General features: G+C 56.3%; 1 protein-coding gene across 2 annotated transcripts in view; it reads left to right on the top strand.

The window, feature by feature from the left end:
* Positions 1 to 22,059, top strand: part of SMOC2 (SPARC related modular calcium binding 2) — a 142,844-nt gene that overhangs the window by 52,375 nt on the left and 68,410 nt on the right. Inside the window, exons 3-7 of one of the 2 annotated variants that reach the window (XM_074367953.1) lie at positions 2,191 to 2,297; positions 3,361 to 3,460; positions 17,119 to 17,166; positions 19,998 to 20,081; positions 21,622 to 21,696. In XM_074367953.1, coding sequence (XP_074224054.1) covers positions 2,191 to 2,297; positions 3,361 to 3,460; positions 17,119 to 17,166; positions 19,998 to 20,081; positions 21,622 to 21,696 — 414 coding nt within the window. The remainder of the gene's footprint in view (positions 1 to 2,190; positions 2,298 to 3,360; positions 3,461 to 17,118; positions 17,167 to 19,997; positions 20,082 to 21,621; positions 21,697 to 22,059) is intronic. The other variant, XM_074367954.1, reaches the window with a different exon arrangement.

Here is a 22,059-nt window from a genome sequence, read left to right as displayed (position 1 = left end):
GGGCTGTGGCAGCAAGTTCCGATCAGCTCGGCGGGGACACAGCACGTGCTTAGCAGCCGTGCGCTGGACGCGGAAGAGCCTTCCAAAAGGGAGCTGTCAGGCTGCGTGTTCCAACCACAGCAGCATTTAAAAGTGGAAGGAACACGAGGGAGGTGTTACTAATTTGGGGTGAACCTCCCTAGCATTTTTCCATATTTCAATACGGTTGATTTGGGGGGTGGTGTCCAGACTTTTCTCAGGAGCAGAGGCCCTGCCCCTGACTTAGGGCGGCCGGAATCTGGAGTAACACGGAGGTGGCACATGGCCCCCAGCCCCTGGGTTTAACAGGTGGGTGTAGACGTGTTCTCAGGGGGTGGTTGATGCAGGCCCTGCCGTTCGCGCTGTGACGTCTTCCTGGTTTCCTGTGACTGAGACGTCGCAGTGGGCCGGAGGGAGACTTGGAATTTGTCGTTCCATCGGTATGAGAGTTTTGAGAACCATCTGATCAGCGGCAAATGTGCAGTCTTGTCACGAAGGCGTCCCAGCCACGGACGAGGCCCACGACTTGTTCAGGAAATGTCTGCCTCTTTGGCGTGTTCCACGAGAGTGCAAATGCTAGAAATAATTTGTGACTCCGCGTCTACCCTCAGAGAGACCTTGCAAGCTGGAACTCATGTCACTTTTCCTTTTAGACAGTCAAACCACAGGTTACACTAAAAACATGAGGACAGACGTCCAGCAGAGCGGTGATTTCTCCACTAAAACACAGGCTGCATTAAAACCACATGTTGCTGAGTGCTGGCTGGCGAGCCAAAGTGCAGATCAGGGTGGGAGGCGCTGAGCCTGCATGGAAGTGTCCTCCCGACGGGGCGGCCCCCGCCCTGCTCCCAGCGAGGTCCAGGTTAGGGCTTCCAGCAGCAGAGGCCGTTCTCAGACACGGGTGCCACCGGAGTAGGGCCGGGGCCCGGAGCCCAGGAGCTGGTGCCCAGACGGTGTCCGCCGTGGCCAGGAGGCTTTGCTGCCAGGCAGTCAGAGAGCCAGCAACTCAAAACGCTGGGCAGCGGAGGCGTCTGAAGAAGTGTCTCTCAGCGTCCAGAGGGCCTTTACGGTCTAGACAACTTGTAATTTAAATCTGGAAACACTTAAGACAAATTGGGAAAGCCATTCTTTTCAAAGTTTAAAATTCACATGATCCATGTGGTGTGACGGTCCGCGGGACGTGCGCTTGGGGCGCTGCCCGAGGGTCACGGGTCCACAGAGTGGGTTTTACTGGCCTGTGGTCGTGAAAGCCGGCCCCGGCGGTGCGGGCTGCCTGCTGGTGCACTGCCCCTAGGTCCAGACCCTGCAGCCCAGATTGGGAAGCGGTGTCCCCTGTGGGCGCCGCCCCGCTCCCGGGTCACCCGCGTCTCCCTGCCGGGTCTGAGTGCCTGTGTTTCCCAGTCCTGCTGCCGGAGCTGGGGCAGAAGCGCCCGAATGCTGCGGGCTTTCCTCTCCTACCAGTTCATTGCGTCCGAGGGGTTTCTTCCTAAGAGCAGCAGGCACAGCGAGCTTGTATCCAGTTATCTCGTTGCAGGATTTTCACGTGAATGTGAGGAGATCTGGGCTTGTGGGGTGGGAGGACTCCTGAGAACCCTTTCCCCGACCACGTGCTTGGCTTTCCATCTGAGGTTGGAAGAGGCCTCGTATCTCCCTGAGACTGTGAGAAACTCAGACGCAGAGGGAAGAGGCCTCAGGGTCCCCTCCCAGGGCTGGACCTCAGATGGGCGGTCCCCGCGGCCTCAGCAGAGGAGGGGACATCACACGCCCTCCGGGTGCCCGCGCTCCCTCCCCGTGGCCAGTGCGTTTGGGCTGATTTCACTGTGGCTTCCAGACCCAGCTGCGCTTGGTGCTCAGATGGATGTCCTTGGACCCGAGAGAGCCCATCTGTAGCCAGCGGGGCTCCCACCCGTGTTTCTTCATCATCTGCAAAGCAGGGTCACATCGCACCACGGACGAGCCCAGTGGCCTCCCTGAGCCTGGGTGTCCTCGCTCCCTGAATGTGGACAGCACCCCGCCCTTCCTGCCCGAGCCTGGCCTCTCCAGGACCCAGAGACCCAAGGGATGCCCGGCGGCCATCCTCCGGCAAGGCCCCGCCAGCCCCGCTCCTCGCTGCGACTCTGCTGTGCGTCCGCCTGGCCCTGACCGCTGCCTCTGCTCTGTCCCTTCCTGCAGACGTGTCCAGGTGTGTGGCTGAGAGGAAGTACACCCAGGAGCAGGCGCGGAAGGAGTTCCAGCAGGTGTTCATCCCGGAATGCAATGATGACGGGACCTACAGCCAGGTGCGCGGCCTCGAGGCCAGGTGGGGTGGGGCGGCAGGCCGGGCGGCAGGGCCCGGGGTGGGAAACGGGTTCTCGAGGGGTGGGGCAGGCATCTTCCTTTCCGCCTTAGAGCGGTTCCTCCAGAGGCCCATGGTCAGAACCAGGAGTGATTCCTCGCTTGGCCCGGGTGTTTATGACCACGACGCTGGTCACTGTCACCCTGGCAAAGGGACGGGACAGCTCCTCTGCAGGGCTGATGGGGGCCACGCCACCCCGGCTCCTGGCAAGAATCTACCTTCGGTTTACTTTTAGTGACAGTGGAGCCCATGCTAAGAGTCAGGTAATGTGAGTGTGACATCAAGTGTCTCACTCTCCTGGGGCCGCAGTGCAAGTCAGTGGCAGCGTCCAGTCACCCAGTTACTTCTCCACCTGGAGAGTGTCCATGTTACTACTGGCCATGCTATTATTTCTTGTTAAAGAAGAGAAATTCCCGAAACACAGTGCTAGCCAACATAGCTTTTGATAGGAAAAAACAAAACAAAACAAAACAGGATCTGCTGTGAGCCACCCAAAAATGACGTGAATTCTGTGTATTTTTACAACCATCATCTGACCTTTGAAAGACTCAGGAGGGAGAGCGAGGCAGAGAGGTCAGAGCCAAAGTTGGTGTCCACTCTGGCTGCTGGTTGTGGAGGGGAGTCGGGGCATCACGGAAAGTCCTGCTGGAGCCCGACGCTGGGCCCCTTGCCGAGGCTCCGCCCAGGCCGATGGGGAGACGCAGGGCAGGTCTCCTGACGGCTGGCGCCTCTAGTAAGACGAGGGCTTGGGCTCCACCGCACAGGTGGACAGGATCAGACGTGAACAGTCAAGGCGCCGGCACGCACCTGCGGCCCGTGTACACGCCTTTGGTCCTTCTCTGAAATCCGAGCCGCGAGCATCACATGGTCTTCCCTTGGGGGTTCAGACGCCGGATGCAGGAAGCACTCGCCTCCTGAGCTTTGTCGGAGGTGATGCTGCAGGAGGCAGGGGGCTTGCGGAGGGCGGGCGTCGCTTGTACTGACCGCCCCGTCTGTCCCCTCTCCAGGTCCAGTGCCACAGCTACACGGGGTACTGCTGGTGCGTCACGCCCAACGGGAGGCCCGTCAGCGGCACCGCCGTGGCGCACAAGACGCCCAGGTGTCCCGGTAGGTCTGACACCAGCCCTGCCGTGCGGGGCTTGCCCGGTGGCCCTGCTGCTGGCACCGCTGGCCGGGGCTCTCGTCGTCTTGCCAAGGTTTGCTCAGAACTGGAGAATCATGAGGCGTAATGGGAATGGGTTCGCATCGCAGAGCCCCACATATTACGAAACCTTGTCTCTTAGAGAGCTTGCTAGTGGAAGGTCTGGGTCTGGACTGCGCTGGGTTAAGGCCAACCGGGCTCTTATGTTTGGGAATCACCGCGAGGATTGGCGTCAACAGTGGAAATGACCAGCTGTCTTCCTGGGCCCCAGGGGGGAGCGTTTCTGGGCTCGTATGTGTGTGTTTGCAAAGAAAAAGCGGCTCCTTCTTCATGGACGCCTTTCCAGGCGGTTTATTTGCGCAGCTCTGTTGCTCGTGTGAGGCCTTGCTGCGCTAAAGGCGATCATGTCGTTGAGATACCAGTACAGTGATCTGTCTCCATTCGCATTTTACCGAAAACGTTATAAATGATTCAGATCATTTTTATTTGAAAACGTCTGCAGCTCGAGTTTTGACTTCTGATTGCGGGAGGCCTGTCAGACTGCACAGAGGAGGTGTGGGGGCTCAGTGAGCAGGCGAGGCTCCCCGAGCAGGAACAGACTGTCACAGGAAATGCAAAACACCCTCCTGAAGCTTCATGTAAAGCATCGGAACACTTGGTTTAGGCTTCACTTTTAGGCCTCTTATAACTAGAAATTCTGTCCGTGATGCAGACCTTCGCACCAGGACCAAGGGACGGGTCAGAACTCACAGCCGCTCCAGAAGGATGTCGTCTGTGACCGCCAGCAACACAAAACTGCGCATCACGTGAAAGCCACGGGGTGCGCACATGTGGGATTAGAATACACTTACTTAAAAAACACGTCTTGTCATCCGAGACGTAAAAATTGCGGATCATGTATCTCTAGCGAGTTAACGCTTGCACCTAGTAATTCTTTTACAAACTCATAAAGTAAATGAAAGACAGGAAAGTCAGCGCCTGACGTGGCCGCTGTGCGCGTCCCTCGCCCTGAGAGGCGCGCGCACTCGCGCGTCTCACCCCCGTGGCAGCCCGCTGAGTCGAGCTGAGCCCGGCTTTACGAAGGGGACGGCAGAGGAGACACCTGTTTCTGTGATGTTGGAGACACTTTTGAAAAATTAAGAGGTGTCTGGAAGAACTGTCTTGGAAAACCGTGTGCCGAATTGGCGGGGTTTCTTACGGTTTCCCAGTAGTACTTGGTGTTTAGAATCCACCCACCGCGCTGCTCACTCACGGTGTTCTTTCCAGCCACTAGCAGCGACGTCTTCCTGCGTGGAAATTCTCTGCTGTTTCACTGCCCTGTGGGCTTTTTTGGTTCAAGTGGCGGGTTTTGGAAGGAAGAGTGTTATTCCTTTTTGCTTAGACTCCGGTGTTCATCGCGGGGAACACGCCGCGGGGGCGGGAAGGGGGGCCTCAGGACGCGTGCGGGTGGGCGGGGCCGGCTCGCTTCTGAGACCTGGCCCCGTAGGAGTGCCGTCCCTGTCACTTCCGTGGCACGGTTTTGTGGCTTGGCCAGAGTTACGGAACAATTCTATTCATCCCCAGTGACATTCAAGCTCTTGTTCTGCAGAAGCGTGGGTGCGGGAGAGCAGGTGCCTGGGCTCGGGACGCTGGTGGCAACCTGTGTCCGCAGGGGAGAGTTGAGAGAATTTTGAAATGTAAGGGAGAGTTTTGGGAGGATGGAGCGTGCGCGCGCGCGCACACACACACACACACACAGTGTGTAACAGAGTTTTGCATGAAGTGATGTAACTTCTTCCCAGACATTGACTTACCCTCACAGGTCACTTGGGAAACCGTGGTGATGGTGTCACTTTGCACGAGGTTGTGGTCAGTAACGTGTGTGTCAGCTGGTCAGTGTCCATTGGCACACAGCCGGGGCGCCCTCCTCCCTTCACTGGGAGGCCAGCCAGCACCTGCTGTGAGCGGAAGGCTTTGCCCACTCTCTGTACGTGATGGGAGTGACTTGCATCCAGTTTATTAAAACTGGGAAAGGGTCAGCTTCTAGCCGTTACCTCTGGCCCTGGAGTTCACACCAAGGTTACCGTATAAGCACATTCCATGGAAACTTGAAAATTAGAAAAAAACATTTAAGTTTAGCAGTAAACAATAACAGTCACTTAGAATGCGTGTGTTTACTGTGCATAGGGAAGGCAGGGGACGTCCACTCACTGCCCAATTTCAGTGGAACACAGGGGGCCCCGGCCTCCACGCCCCCCAGAAAGACCTGCGGAGGGGAGGGGTCCTCTATTTCTCATGATGTGTTTTTAAGCCATTAACACAAAGCACCCAAATTCCTACTAATCAATAAGAAAAACGGAGCAGTGAGGCAATCTAGCAGAAACACACTCAAAGTCGAGAACGGGCAGTGCTTTATATATGGGGGATCCCGAGGGCCAGCAGCCGCAGGGAAGGGTGCGAGGCTCACTAGCGACAGGGAGACACAAGCCTGCGTCACACTGAGATGCCCACACCCACCCAGGGGGGCAGGGAGCCCCGCGGGGCCAGTGCGGCGTGGGGGGGGGGCGCGCCTCACGTACAGCCAGCTCGCCCCGAGGGCGGGCGCCCCGCCAGCAGCCGGGGACGCTCTCTGCAGGAGGACATGCGTGCAGTGTGCAGAGCACACTGGACGTGGTGACCGGGTCCTGGGAAGCAATGTGTGTCCGCTGGTGCCCGACCACACAGGTCGTGTGGCTAGCTTGGCTAGGGGGAGGACACTGAGCAGCGGGGCACAGAGGGGGTGCTGTCGGCAGGTGCGGGCTCCGGCCACCGTGTCCAGAGTGAGAGGATGGAGCCTGGAGCACGCCAGGCTCTCTGAAATTCAGCAGAGACAGCCCGCTCTTAGAGGAGCGGCCTCCAGCGGCCAGACACGAGGACAGCGGCCAGGCTTAGAAGACGGAGGGTTTCGCAATTTGAAAGAGGGGCGGGTGTGGGGCTCCCCTCCCCGCCCTGGAGGCGGCTTCCCTGGGTCTCTGATGAGAACTCGCCGTTCTGTGCGTGTGTTGATGAGCTTTTATGCAGAGGCCATTGGTGCACAGATGCAAGAAGTCACAAACGCACATCCCCTTGGAGGAGTAACACGCTGACTTAGGTTCCCCCTAAGGCCGTATGGGATCGACATCCGTCCCCAGGGTTTTGACAGAGGGGAAGGTTCTGGGTGCCAGGGGACTGCGGGAGGGGAGGCGGGTTAGGACGGCCTGTGCCCGCAAGGGAGGGTTGGCAGGAACGGGAGGCAAAGGAGGAGTCGGAGAAGGGCGGCGCCCGCGTCTGCCAGGGCTGCTCCGGAGGAGCGGGGGGCTCCCGCCGCGGGCCGTGCGGTGGCAGCGGCTGGGCGGACGCTCGTGGAGCTGTACGTCGGGGCCGCGCAGCCCAGGCGGGACGGGGTCTTGCCTTCTGTCCACAGGTGAGGGCTCCACCCACCGCCACTGTGCCTGCAAGTGCCGAGCTGGGGTTTCACATCTACCCCTTGGTCCCCAGGGCCGGACTCCGTACGGTGCACTCATGGCCTTGGATGCCTGCTTATGAGGCGTGCCGTATGAGAGCGCGTGTAACTCACGTCTCCGAGCCCCTCAGCCCCTGGCCATTTTGTCCAGGCCCCAGCAGGGTGGGGTCCCCGCAGTGACAAAGTGGTGACCGGGGACCCACCATCTCCTTCAACACGCTTTCGTCCGGTCAGCTCGCTTCTTTGCCTCCTCAGCCGGGAGCTGGCGGCTCATCAGCGCAGGTTTTCACATCGTCAGGTGACCGGCCTCGTCCTTCCTTCCCGCCTCGGGCTCCGGCTCTCGGTGGAGCTCCGGGTGCAGGCAGCAGCGGGCCTCGTGGGGGAGACGTCGGCGCCTTAGTCCCCATGGACACGGCGCGCCTGGACCATTCACACCTGGTGGGACCCCTAAGACAGCGACCAGAGCCTTCTCCTTCGTGAATGATGGTGCCCATTCCTGGCGGTCTAGTCGTCAAGGAGGACGCCCGGGCTCCACCTTCGTCCCGAGAAGCCCACTTGCCACGTGTGGTTAAGGAGCACCTCCATCAGCAGTGCCCACCGAGCGTTTGCCAGGCCAGGCGCCTGCATCCCGGGCGGGCCCTGCAGACACACGTCGCAGGCCTGGGGCTTCAGTGCTGGAGACCACAGAGAGGCGTCCTGGAGGAGACGGCCCCTGAAGAAGAGGGCCAAGTTGACCTGCTGCCCCAGAGGGGGCAGGGCCAAGAGCCCGGTCCTTGTCTCACCCGAAAGAGAAGAATTCAGACGGGAGACGGAGCGCTGTGTAGTCAGTACTTGTTAGCAAAGGAAGGCGCACCTCCAGGAGCGGGAGGCGGGCTGACCCAAGGGCGGTGGCCGAGGCCTTTGCCCGCCCCTCCTCCTGCGCCCTCGCTGGGGGGGGGGGGTCTCTTGACTGGTTGACGGCTCTTGCCCCTGGAGCGCTTAGCCGTGCTCGCCCCCTTTGTGCACATGTCCTCCCCCATGATGCCCACAGAAGGACCCATGGGTGGGGCTAAGCCGCAATGCTGATTGTGTTACAAGGAGCACTGGGTCGTGTCTGGTAGGTCCTTGTGGCCACCGCGCAGTTGTAGCTGTCGGGTTCTAACCGGTGTCTTGCTGGCACTCATTTAGGGGAAGTAAAGGCCCTTTATGCTGCAGGCGGGCCCACCACCATCTTCCAGACCCTCCTCCCCCCGCGGCACCTGTCTTCCCGGTGCCCCCACTTATCTGACTACTGAACAGACCGGCTCCGGAAGGGGCAGACTGTCTCCTTCCTGCCACTCACCCTCACAGCTGCTGTGGCCTTGCTGCGTTTCTCCGTAGCATCTTGGCTCCTCTGTCAGGTGGGGAAGGTGAGCGGGGTCCTGAAAAGCTTTCCTTCTGAGGAAACAGCATGTTGCCCTGAGACCAAAAAGCTGCTCTTTGAGCTCCATCCGAACGCTCTTCCGGCCTCTCCCTGCCCGAGAGCAGGTGCTCCTGCTCGTGGCCTGGAGATTCACCCCCAAGGCCAGTGATCCCACCCTGGGTCTGCTCGGGCTGGGAGGACAGGGGATTCGCCTGCATCTGGGATGCTCAGGACGGTCAAGGAGATGCCAGGAGCCGACCGGGCCTCCCCTCCGTCCTCCGTGGTCCCGAGGGCCCGGGGCCCTGCGTCTTCCTCCTGCACAGTTGACTTACGTTTATTCTGTAGGATTTTCTCCTTTTCATTTTCTTTCTAAAGATTTGAAGACTGACATTGTTGGGGGGTGGGAGGAGAGCTGAAAAGCAAAGGACACTTTTCCCGAGGGAGGGAGGGTTTGTGTAGCTCCCCCGTTCTCAATTATTTGGAAATAGCTTTAGGGTTTTAATCTCATGTCCCTCTGTAACCGTGCACCCGGCCAAGAGTTGATTCCTGGCAGGAATACAAAGCGGTTTACGACGCTGTGAGCTGAGCCTGCATGCAGGGGCCCTCACTGCTACAATACCCACAGACTCTCTGTATGAAGCTTCGCTTGGGGTATGTGTTTGAAGTCGGCTGCAGGCCGTGGGTTGCAGGGCAGATGAGAAGCACCTACAAGGGGGCTGGGACTCTGCCCACAGCCTGCCCAGCCCTCTCTAGATCAAGGCCCTTGTAGGGAGAGCGGTGCCGGGGAAGGAGCGGGCGTCTCCTTGCTCAGCGGACGTGGCCACGTCAAATGTTGGAGGCAGCCTTTCTCACAGAGTAGGGTATCGTGTGCACTTGGATTTTCGTGATGGAAGGAGGCTCTGCGCCCCTGGGGACAGGAATGATCCTGTTCGGGGTCGTTGCTGGGAGTTCACTCTGCTCAGACACAATCTGACTGCCTCTCTGACCAGCTTCTAAACTGGGGTTGGGGCAGGCTCGGTCATGAAGACGGAGAATCTTGGCTTGGACTGGGTAACTCTTCAATCTATGGTTTAATTCCTGTAACCCTGATCTTTGCATTTTCCTACTGTGCTTAAAGTTGTGGCCTCCACCTGGAATGGTGGACCTCCGACTGTGTGAACATCCTTAGGGTTTCTGAAAGTGTTCACTTTTTAAAGAGAAGCTGTTTTTTTTTTTTTTTTTAACTTATAAATTTCCCTGGCACTAAGTTAAGGGCCCTGCACAGCTGAGGAACTTGGAAGAAACATCCAGAACAGTTGAATTCCCCAATTCTGAAATCAACAACACAGCTGTGCCTCTGAAGTCTCTCTTCAGAAGAACGATGGGCTTGCACATTCAGAGCTGATCACTTGATTGGAAAGGATGCAGATCAGAGGGAACTTTCTTCCCTGTCAAAATGGCTTTTTCCTCAGGCTTAAAATTCTCTTCCTGAAATGTGATAGTTGTTAAAATACAGTGTTGCAGTGCACGTTGGCAAGGAAATGAAGAAGCAGACAACAGGAAGGAGGAGGAGAAGACGCACCGGAGACGGAGCCCACTTTTCCGAGGGACAGGAAGCCTGGGAGAGGGGTCAGCTCTGCTGCCAAACTTCAGTGCAGACTCACGAACAAAGTGACTTTCCAGCAAAACAGATACATGATGTCACCTTCGGACACGGACCGCTGTGACGATTTTTGAAGTATCGAGGAAATTCATTTTACGCCTGTGGTGACACAAAACAGTAATCTGATGCAGCCAGCACAGGATGTGTAAGGTTTGTTAAAGTTCCAGATTGTGGAAATTTCAGATGGAATTTAATTGATAATGAAAAAAATTTTAAAACTAAGTGAAATATTCAAGGAAAAGACCGCAAGCTGTGGTTACTTGCTGAGTCAGTGTGAGGGTGTCGGAGTGCCCCGTCCGACCGGCGCCGGCCAGGAGACAGGCTTTCCCGCACCCGCTGCGGGCGGCCAGGGCCCTGGACCGGGCGGTGGTGCGGGGGGCGTCTGAGCCCAGAGCTGCAGCTGGCTGGCTGCCTGCCTTTCCCTTTTCAGTCTGGACTTCTTTCGAGTTATTAATCTACCTGATGGACAACATTTTATTGTTACTAATTTTCCTTTCAGAAAAAAGAGTCCTTTCTGGTGTCCGTGGCTGATTTTTATTGTAATTCGCTCTGTGACTGCACTTCACTGCACAATTTACTGGCTCATCTGCCACTTCCGTGACTTTAAAAGCAGCACGAACGGCCCTTCCCCATCACGCGGCCCTAACTGGCTTTTCTCGCGTATTTTCTAGTATTTAGTGACTTTATACAGTGAACTGAGGTCTTCAGAAGTAGCTGGCCCCAGTCTCTGTGAGCCCGCTCAAGGACAGTGGGTGACCTCTTGCGGGGACTCTCCGTGTCTCTGCAGTAAAGACAAGTGTGTGCATGTTCCTTCCTGTTTTCTTGTTGAACACACAGCACAGCCTATTTGACGGCTCCTTTTTAAAACGCACAGTCACAACAGTCAGATGCTGGGGAGGCTGATGGAACTGCTGGCTGCACGCAGCCCTTCGGCAGGAACGGCACGGATGCTTGTCTTCTCGGGCCGAGGGAGTCGGCAGCGTTCAGACGTTAAAATAAAAAATGTATAGCAAAGACACTAAGGTGAACACTAATGGAAGGTAAATGCAGAAGTAATCTCTCACTTTTTTAAAGAAAAAGGTGTGATTGACAGCCTTCCTCTCTTACCGTTTTGAGAAGGTGCCCTCAGCCGTGGGGCGGTCAGCGCGCACACCTCGGCAGTTAGTGAATTCAGAACATTCCTTTTATCTGATGCCCGTCCGCCCAGGAATCGCAGCTGCTCGAAGGCAGAATCTCTAACAGGGGAAACGGCTCATGAAGAACGAAGCCCACGGACGCCCCCCGCTTCGGGACGGGGAGCGGGGCTGGCCCAGAGGCTCGCTGGGTGGAAACAAGTCTGATTTTGCCTGGCTTCTCTGTCCACGGAAACATAGAAATAGGAAAATGGGAGACACCGCGGCAGAGCTGGGGGCGGGATGGCTAGAGGGAGCCTCTGGAGCTCGGCAGACAAGTTCGTAATAACAGAAAGATACATTAATAAGAAGAAGAATGAATAGTAATAGTGACTGCAGGAAGCGCAGGCCGGGCCCTTCCCCTAGGGCTCTGGAGCTGGATTTCGGGCCACAAAAGGGCTTGATAACCCAGGCTCGTGGGCCCCGCCCCGAATTTCTAATTCAGTGGGTCTGGGAGGAGGCCTGAGGGCCCACTTTTTAATGCGTTTCCAAGTGAAGACACAGTGCTTCTGGGCTGGGGAGCCCGAGACCCCCACCCCGTGCCGACTCCATCTCCAATGCTGGCGGTGTCCCTGGCTCTCCCTCCGGGTGGCCTGGCGGCCGGCTGGGGTCCTGGCTCGGTCACACTGCCTGGACGTCCTCTGAGATGACCAGGAGTCTTTGGCCTGAGCCCCTCAGGCGTCTGGTGGAAGGGGTGTGCTGGGCCTCAGGACAGCAGCTGGACCCGGGTGCTGAGAAGTCGGGGCGCAGCCTCAGGGACCCCACAGGGGCCGCAGGCAGAGCTCGCGGTGGGCACCCAGGTCTCAGCAGGGGCTGCAGTGCAGACAAGAGGCCCTCTTGCTGGCGGGGAGGCTGGCTGCTGAGGGGCCAAGCCGCAGGTGAAGTCTGCGTCGGGGCAGCTGCTTTCTGTGTCCCCTCGGGCTCACGGCGTGCAGAGCCCTGCCCGGGAATGGAGAAAACTCCAGGAGGAGTGGGTCACTCTCTCCCTGGGTCTCAGGACCTCCCCTGGTTGGACATGTTCGTTAACTGTAGGGTTTGTACTTCCAGTTACTCGCAGGACTGGAAATCTGGAGGAATTGTCTGTATTTCCTTTTACTGTGTCCGCAGGGGCCGGAGGTTGAAAGTGCAGACAGCTTCCGCGGTTTCCTTCTCTGTTTCCTTTAGAGCCGGGTCCCCAGGGTCAGTGGTCTTGGAAGTCATGGTTCTAGGAAACCTCGCTCACCTGGTGTCAGGTGTCACGTCTGTCTGTGACGTCCTGGATGTGATCGGTTCAGAGTGTCTCATGTCACCCACAGGAAGACCTCCCTTTCAGGAGAGCTGCCTCCCTGTCTGCTAACACTCAGCAAGCATTGCCGTGGAATTGGTTTTGGATCGGACCAGCCAGTACCAAGGAGCAATCCCTTCCGTGCCCCAAAGACCGCAGGACAGATCAGACCCAGGCGCTGGTGCTGTGGGCAGGAGTAAAGCCCCCGGGGCCTTCCCGGCCCTGGGTCCGCCTGGGAGGGATGGGGCCACGCCGATGCCGCTCTTCAGGCAGACTCAGGGACCTGCCACGGCCCCCCGATGCTCGGACGTCTCAGTTTCTCACCTGCTTTGACACGGACATAAACAGGGCTGCGTCCCCGTCAGCTCTGGGAGGTGGCTGGGGCATCGTGCAGCGCTGGTTTACGAAAGTCCGCCTGACGGCTCCGGTGTGCACGTCCTCTCAGCCACATGATGACCCCTCGCGCCAACCCCGGGGCAGCACTCCACCAGGGGGCCGGGGTCAGGGCGGGCTGGTTTCTAGGAACTCCTGCTCCTGTGTGGTCGAGGCGCCGGCCCTGCACCTTCGCAGTGTGTCCCAGGCTCGGCCCCTCTCTGATTCTGCTCCCCACCCCTGCACCTGCTCACGGCTGGGAGGGGGTGAGCAGGTCTGAGGTCAGACGGTGCCCCCAGAACTGCCAGGGCTGCAGTGACCTCAGGCCTTCCACATGCGGCCCAGCACGGGGCTCTGCAGAGGCTGAGATGAGGAGGGGCGGCTTGTGTCCCCGCAGACAGAGGACGTGCCGTTTACAGAGACGCTTCTGAGTGTTCCGAGTATTGGCTGTGCTCTGGGACCTGCCGTGCTCCACCCCCCCCACCCCCCGCAGGCCTGTGCCCCGCGGCCCTTCCATCTTCCTCTGTGGTGGGGGCGCCCTGGCCGTTCAGACCAAGGTAGCTCCTGTCCAGGCTAAAAGCACAGCCTGGACCCAGCTTCTGCCGCTTACTGGCCCAGTGACCTTGGCCATCATGCAGCTTTCTGGGCCTCAGTCTCTTCATCCATCTAATGGGTACACCAGTGGTGCCTGTTAGATGGCCTGACGCGTGTGAAGGCCGTAGAGCAATGACCAACACGCAGGGGGAGCTGCACAGACAGTCCCGACAGGTGTAGCTTAACGTGCATTCTTTGAACAGTTTCTGTTGAATGCCTATCACTGCAAAGCAGACGGAGCTTCTCAGAGCTGGGTCTCGTGCAGGCTGCAGGCTCCCGATGACCGGGCTGAACGACAGTGGCCACAGAGAGGCCGAGGTCACGCTGGCTGGTTGGTGTCCTCTGGGGGCTGCACGCTTTGACTCCGTGCTCTGAGCAGAGACAGTTGCTCCTTGTTGAGAGCGGCTGTCGCCCTCTTGATGTAGAAAATAAAAGACACGGGGAGGGAGAGGCTACAGGAGGAATACACAACAGAGCTGAGTGTCCTGAAATATTTTGAGTGAACATTCATTGTGGCTTCTTCCATGTTGGTTTCTCTGCTGTCCTCTTGCAGCCCGTGTGGCCGGGCCTCCCCGCGCTGCCATTTTACAGGTGAGGAGACAGGTCTGGGCAGCTGGGGGCACCTGTCCAGGGCACAGAGCTGCTAGGTAGGGATGTTTGTTCTGTCACCCACGTTCTGTCTTCTTCCTACAATGCCATGCCTCCTGGTGTCCCCACAATCGTCCACCTTCCCCGACGTGGTCCCAGCCAGACAGCAGGAGGCCGAGCAGCCGGACAGCGGCTGAGGAAAGCCAGAGAGCCTCCCCTGGAGGAGGGGCCTGGAGGGGCTGAGGCCAGGTCAGGTGCAGGGCTTCACGGGGCCTCTGCTTTCAGAGCCCAGTGTCGTCAGCCTAGTGTTCTGACCCCAAGGAGCGGGAGGAGGGGTCTCTTCCAGAAGATACGGGGGAACTAGCCTCTGCCCCTTCACTCCACTTCCCTCCCTCCCTCCGTCCCTCCCTCTCTCCTCCTTTGGCTGAAGCAAGGCCACGTGACGTTGTGATCAACTCCCGGACATGAGGTCCCAGGCGGGGTAAGTCACTGCAGCCGGGCTGGCCGGGCTCCAAGGGGCCGTCCGTCCCGCTGGCTGAGCCAGTGCTCGCCCAGCCGCGCACGTCCCAGACCCTCCTCCCCTCGGTTGCTTATGAAGTGCATTTAGTGCTTGTGGAAGGAGCTCCTCTCAGACCACCAGCCCCCTCAGCGAACACGGCCCCACCCTGAGCTGCCGGGTGTGGCTGGATTTGAACCAAGGGCTCAGGGTGACGAGGCTCGTTGTTTCCCCCCTAAACCACAGGCGTTCTTCTCACAGTGCAGCTTTGTGGTTTCCTCCACCAGAAATGCACAGCCTAACTGCTGCAAAGCCACCCTTTTACAATAGCCTTTAAATGGGATGAGGGCTGCAGTGGGAGGAATTCAAGTGTGTCCTTTGAAACAGGAATCTGAGGCCAGAGCCTTCTTGCTTGAAGGTCCGGCCAGCCAGCCCTCGGTCTGCAGGGCTGTTCACTGCTTTCCAGAGTCCTCTGTCCCGGCCCCCTTTCTGCACCGAACACCCTGGAATCTCACCTGTTCCAGCTCTTGGGGGTTCTTCAGCAAATCCTACGTGCAAGGAAACGCGGTGGGAGCACTGGCGCTGCCGGCCGCCTGGCAGCGCGGCGTCAGATCCCGCCGCCTCCCAGGTCCTGGAGGACCCGGAGCTGCGGGAAGGCCGTGCCAGAGGGTTCAGGGGGTCTTTTTGTCCAGAGGTGGTTACAGGTGGGAGGAAGTGCCCTGTTGGACTTGCCCCCAGATTCTGTGCGGCAGAATATTTGAATCATGGAGCCGGTTACCAAGGGGCACTTGGCTCCATGTTAAAATGACCTCCTGTGTATTAAGAACAAGATGGAATTAATTTCGTGTGGCTTTCTGTAAGTGAACACTGATGGAATTCAGATCTGATGAGGAAACACAACACTGGCTGGTTCAGAGGGAGAAAGAGAGCCCGGGGGAAGAGGAAGACAGTTGCTAAATGTCTCTCCAGACCTCGGCGGCCCCTCAGGCCATGAGCCAGCGCCGGCCGGAGTCCCCAGGCCCTGGGTTATAGGGTCTTCATTCATGTGAGAGGCTCTCTCAGTGGGGGGTGGGGGGGCGGTGTCATTACTATTGGGGCTATTCTCATTCAGCTCAGAATAGTAAAACCCGCGTAGTTGCATTCAGAAATATTGCTTAAATGTCATCATTTCCAGTCAAAATAGCAAACATTTTGTTGACTCACTGCAGAAACATGGGATAAAAATAAACTCATGACTGAGAACCTGAAGCCCTTTCGGAAACCTGGATTTGTAAAGAGATGGTGCAAAGAGAGGGAAAAGAAAAGCAGGGTCCTGAAGGCTTTGTGCAGAGGCCCCGCGGCTGCCCCCTTGTCCCCCGGGGCTTCTCACCGGAGTAAAGCCCCGTCTTCTGACCCTGGGAGCAGGTTGCACGTCACTGAATCATCCCAGCAGCAGCCGGGCCACAACCGATGGCCCCTTTGGTGAGCACCACCCACGTCACGTGGACAGCTGAACCAGGAGCATCAGGGTCGTTTTTATCCGCCGACCAAAGTGCATTTCCAAATGCATGCAGCTCACTTGTTTCAGACGAGCAGCCGGGAGCGGGGCTGTCTCCTCCGGGGAGGGAAGCAGACACCGTGGGACCGTCCCTGCAGAGCCCGGCCTTCCAGAGGTCGGCACCGTGTCCTGCAGCACCGCCAGTATTTCCAGGACAAGATAAACAGCCTCCAGATGTCATAAAGTGTACATCTTTGTATCAGCGCGGGTCTGTTTCGATGCCATATTCCCAACTGAAAAAAAGCAAGCCATGAACTTCAAGTTTTATTTCTTGAGATGTTTTTGCTGCGGAGTCCTGCCTGGCACACGGTTACGGGAATTCTGAGAGACTCCTGAGTGGGAGATCCCGGACTGGACCGGCAGACGAGCTCCAAATTAACGTGGAACAGAATCCGCTTCCTCTTTTGCATGGGTGCAGTGATGATGGGGAAGAAGTGTGCCCAAAGCCGTTGCAGCCTGAAGGGGAAGGAGGAACAGTACCTCCTGCTTGTTGTACAGAACTGTCAGTGCAGCTGTTAAGACTGTGTCGCAAATCGCTTGGCTACCGTTAGTGTATTCGCTTTTCTCCCCTTACAAGTGGTTCCTCCATTTTCCATAAGTCACAATTCAGCTGAAACGAGGGTTTTTATTTATTTTTAGTTGCATATCTTTTATTATTTTTTAAAGTTTTTAAAATCTAATTCACTGTACTGCCCCCCATAGTGATGAATGTTAAAAAGGTTATTATGACATTTTTTGGGGTGAAGAAACTGCAATATTTTGTCCCCTAAAGGGTCTTATGTTCATGACAAGCCAGGTGACCACAGAGGGAGGAGATAATCTTACGTTTCCTTGTGGTTTCGGATGACAGTGTCGCCTTGGGGTACTAGGTACCTTGTGTTTTTTATCTAGACAAAGCACCGTGAATTCCTCCCAATGGAACAAACTCCTGTGTCAAAATTTGTGTTGTTTTTATTCATATATAGTGTTCACCTGCTAACTAAAGATTTCTTTTTTTGGGGGGGATGGATTTTAAAAATTTAAAATTTTTTTAGCATGTGTAGTTGATTTATATCCGTGTGACAATTACTGATGACACCTGAGAGCCAATCATTTTACCCCTTATCTTCCCCTTTCAGGTTCTGTAAATGAGAAGTTACCCCAACGGGAAGGCACGGGGAAAACAGGTAACTATCTTAAAATGAATTTCTTGCTATTTTATTACAGTGAGTCCAATCCAGGCCTAAAAATAACTTCTCAAGTTAAAATGTCAGCTTTTACTAGTGATGGAGGTGGGAGCCCTTGTGCTAATTACTCGCTGGTTCAGCGAACGTCTCTGCAGCCCTAAGGTGGCCAGGGATCTTGTGGGTGCCGGCTGCACCGGCTGGAAGAGATACTGGTGTGCGGGTCGCCTCCCAGACTCGGCTTGTGTGGGGCCACCTTTGGGCGACGGTAGCACCGCCCACGTCCACATCCGCACGGGGGGCGCGGGGGATGACTTTGGCTCCACACGGGACTCTAAGCACAAGATCCAGACACGTCACTGGCTCCTCATAAGAAAGAGGCCCATTTCCACCTGGGACAGGCACTCCTTCTGGGACCAGCACCAACGCGAGCCAGACGGAGCAGGGACGGTTCCTTCTGCAATCGCCCTGGCCCCGGGCGCCTTGCCGGTGGCTGCTAGTTTGCCAGGTCCCAGGGGGCCCCGCTGTCCTCACCCGTTCCTCAGCCACCGCCCCTTAGTCCCAGCTGCACAGTTTCTTTTATCTCACAGCAACCTGCGAAGTCAGAATCCTTTTGTAAGATGAAATAAAAAGACTGTACAAAACCTTAGGCACTTTTTTCTGGTGCGGGCTGTCGTATGTAGATCAGTAATAAGGAAAAGTGACGTACAGTCGAATAGACCCGAGTTTTATCCAACCCCGCTCTCTTAAGTGTGTATTGAAACTACGGTGGGCACCGTCCCTTCCCTGAAAAGATTGTAGAGTCTGTAACTTTAAGATAAATCCACGGGACCGGCATATATTGGCCCCCGAGTAAATGCCGGCCAGCGTGGACGGCACTCGGGGAGGGTAAATGCTGACCAGTGTGGACGGCACTCAGGGAGGGCTCGTGGAGGAGGGGGTGTTGTAGAGAGGGGGGCGTGAGAGTGGGGACAGGTGTAATGTGGAACAGAGAGCCTCCTGGCCAGGGACAAGGGCCCATCCTGCAGGTGAGGGGTCAGACCCAGGCTGGGAGACCGTTTGCGTTTGAAGGTAATGCATTCATTGCACAGAACGCTGGGATCAGAGTCTCTGAGATGCGGGCTGGGCGCACTGGCACCCTCAGAGGAGAGGACATGCGATGTTCGTGATTAGAAACCGAGCAGGGGATGGGGGGCATCCTGGTCCTGTTCGTGCTGATACGTGTCAAATCTGCTGTAAATTTTTTTTTAAGTCCCTGGTGAATTGGCACGTGGGCTCAGACATGGATTTAAGGAAAGACCACATTCCTCCTACTGAGCCCCTGGTCCACAGACACGCACAGCAGAGGAACTGCCTGAACTAAAGTAACAAAGCCGCTTATGGGCGGGACGAGCCCTCGGGGGAGGGAGGGGCGAGCTCTCCACGCCCCGTCGCTTTCTGGAGGCTGAGCTCTGCAGGTGTCGGCAGGCTTGTCACGCGGGGACCCGCACTCAAGGGGCCGGAGCACAGGCGGGGTGAGGGGTCCTGCGGGCGGAGGGCCAGAGGCAGGAACCAGGGATGGCGGGTAGGGGCATGGGGGCGGTCGCTCCTCACCTGCCCTCTAGGACGCCCGCTCGCCTCTCGCCAGGGTGAGCTCTGCTGAGAACTCAGGCTGGCGGGGCCCCAGCGGTCGGGCTGGTGGCCCCCTAGTAGTGACCCGTTCAAGCCTCAGCAAAAATGTACAGCATCAATCATGTGCTTGGTGGCTGTCATTCCAGGGGACTTTTAAATATGCAAAGACTTTTTCTCAGTCTGTTCTGCTTCAAATATGTTAAATATGTTCCCCATTTTCATTCTTGGAAGAAGGGTACACAATAATCCACAGAGAAGCGCTCTTAGCATCATTGTTAGCCTTGAGCACTGCAAAGAAACGATGCTACATTTTGTCAGTGTTTTGACAGATGGGAAGCTTTTTTCGAGAGATGGTTAAATGTTAAAGATTTTTAAAAACTTTTTTTCGGCTTTCCCCTGGAAAGAGCATACGGGAAACTTCATTTTTATTCCTCCGCTGGCTGGGGGTGGGGGCGGGAATGGGGCACAGCTGATGAGGTTAAACATAGCTGCCCCTTATTCCTGCCCGTTTATTGTGTTCTGATCCTGAAATTATTATGTAACAGAATGAGTAAGCCTGGGTGAAAACGCTAGGGGGGTCCTGGGGGCTTTACAGCGGGCCTCGTAACCACGTCCCCGTGGGGCCCGGTGCCAGACCCTCCGCGGGCTCCTTTACAGGGAGCCAAAGGGGGCTTTCAGCTAATTGAAGACGATGCGGTGGAACACGGGACGTGGCGCAGGGTTCTAGCGTCCACACCCCTCCTCTGTCCTCTGACGCCTTTGTCCCTGTCCCCGCCCTCTCACGTGTCCTCTCCTGCGGACGTGGGCGCAGGAGGCCGGAGGTCAGACACCCCCAGGGCGCCTTCCACTGGGGAGACCGGGGGCTCCTGCCCCCGCCCTCCCCCAGGTCCACTTTACTGCTCCTCCCCCCACACCAGCCCTGTCGGCCCCGACGGGTTGCACCACCACTGACACTCCCCCATGGGATTTGTTGGGAGCCCTGAGCAGCAGCATTTGATTTGATTTGATTTAATTTATTTAAGTAGAGGCACCGGGGCTTGAACCCAGGGCCTAGTGCGCGTGCCCCACCCCTGGGCTGTCCCCCCGACCCCCTCACTGGGGCGGCGTTTTGAGGCCGCCGCTCCCGGGCCGTGCAGTGGGGGGCGGCGGGCTGGTCTGCGGGCCGCTGCGGCCCTGCGCGTCCTCCGAGCGTGCACTTACTCGGCTTACTCTCGTGATTGTAGTCTCCTTGCAAATCTTTTCCGTTCTGAATTCAGATGATGCCTCAGCCCCCGTGCTGGACACTCAGCCGCAGGGAGACGAGGAAGGTGAGCCTGGGGAGGGGCGGGCTGGGGTCACGGTCGGCGGGGGGGGGAGCGGGGCCGGGCGCGGGCGGGGCACCTCGCCAGGACTGTGTGCAGGACAGGCTGCTTTCGGCCCTTCCCAGCTTTCTGGAGCCCCCGTCTCTCCTGACGGCGTGGAGAGTGTGGGCACGGTGCTTTTCTTTAAGTCAAAAGTAAGAAGAGGGGAAAAAGAGCAACAGAAAACTCAGGGGAGAAAAGGGCCTTTCTTTAAGTCTAAGTCTCTGAGTTGAAATTTTATCAGTTGAATGATATGAAATAGATATTTCAAAAGGGTACAAGGGGAAGGGGGTGGGAAGGGATAGATTGGGAGTTCAGGATTTGCAGATACTATACTAACTACTGTATATAAAATAGATAAACAGCAAGTTTCTACTGTAGAGCGCAGGGAACTGTACTCAGTATCTTGTAGTTACTTATGGTGAAAAAGAACATGAAAATGAGTATGTGTGTGTTCATGGGTGACTGAAGCACTGTGCTGGGCACCAGATTTTGACACAACGTTGTAAGCTGACTATACTTCAGTGAAAAAATACAGAAAGGAAAAGGGCACCAAAACATGCCATTTCCCTGCTCACCCTGCGTCGTGTGGTCACCAGCGCTTGGCGCGTGAGGCCAGCTTCACGAGGGCACACGTGTAAAGATGCTTCTAAGTCCCGCGGAACCCTGTGCTCATGACAGGGGTGACTCAGCTTTGATACATCGTCGTGGGTGTTGGCCCCTGTCTCACACGTTCTCAGGTCCAAAGGGATCGGGGTTTGAAGACAAAGTGTGAGGAACACACCTAATAAATCAAAGATAGAAAGGTAGGCTTACACTGTGGTTTGCAAATGATAGTGACAACAACTGACTTGTGTGCGGCACCAAATGCCACGCACTCGGTTACGTGGGCTCACGGAGTCCTCGGAACACCACTCCACTGGCGGAACACGGAGGTCATAACGTGGCAGATGACAGAGGCGTGTCCTACCCAGCCAGTCTGCCTCCGCTTGGCTCTGGGGCACGTGGTGTATGACCCACACCGTGAATATTCAACCGTATTTGTTAAACAATATTACCGAAATAAATGTGCTCCTAGAACATTTAAGGCAAAGTTACATTTTACACGTTGCACTTCGTATAGAATCCTGCAGCCGAGCGCACACCCCGCACATTAAAGGAACGACATCTTCACCGAGCAGGGATATCTTCCTGGACTTTGGGCTTTTGGCCAAAACCTGTTTCTTCCCAGTGGAGCCTGTCTGGTTTATATCACTTTTATTTACACTTTTAGATGAAGAAAGGAAGAAAAATAGATGCTAAAAACTTTTGTACTGTGTACTGTCATTTCCTTTTGTCTCACACACATAATCATTTTCCTGTTTCTTTTAAAATGTACTGTATATATTTATTATGTTGAGTGTTTTGACTTTCAGAATGCCTGCTGAATTCTTTACTTGAGAGGTGAAATCTTTACTTAGCTTTCACGATGAATTACAATAATTTTTGTTTTATTTTGCTTTATTAGATATTGCATCGCGTTACCCCACACTTTGGACTGAACAAGTTAAAAGTCGACAGAACAAAACCAGTAAGAATTCAGGTAAAAAGGGGCCTCGTGTGATGGAGTTCACAGACCTGGAGGGGCTTGTGGAAGTTACGGGCGAAGCACATCTTTTTCCCTGGTTACCAAGGAGCCATGCGAGTAATTCTGTGGCTTGACCACCAAAATATAGTTCAAATTTGGGTATTCTATTAAACTCGCTAGGTAATTTGAGAGGTCCCTCTGCAGACGCCGAGCAGACTGCAGTGTTAGATACAGAGGGGGGTGCTTGGCAGGAAGTCTTTGCTTTTGACGTGATTTCGGGGACGTCACAGCACTTGCTAATTTGGTTCGAAATCCGTGAACCTATGGGTTGCATTTGCAACACGCCAGTGTCGGACAGAACTGCTGCCTTTTACGCGG

The sequence above is a fragment of the Camelus bactrianus genome, chromosome 8 (assembly GCF_048773025.1).
Source record: "Camelus bactrianus isolate YW-2024 breed Bactrian camel chromosome 8, ASM4877302v1, whole genome shotgun sequence".
In the NCBI taxonomy this organism is placed as follows: domain Eukaryota; kingdom Metazoa; phylum Chordata; class Mammalia; order Artiodactyla; family Camelidae; genus Camelus; species Camelus bactrianus.
Note: the sequence above shows the minus strand (reverse complement) of the source record. Positions and strands in the feature narration are given on the sequence as shown.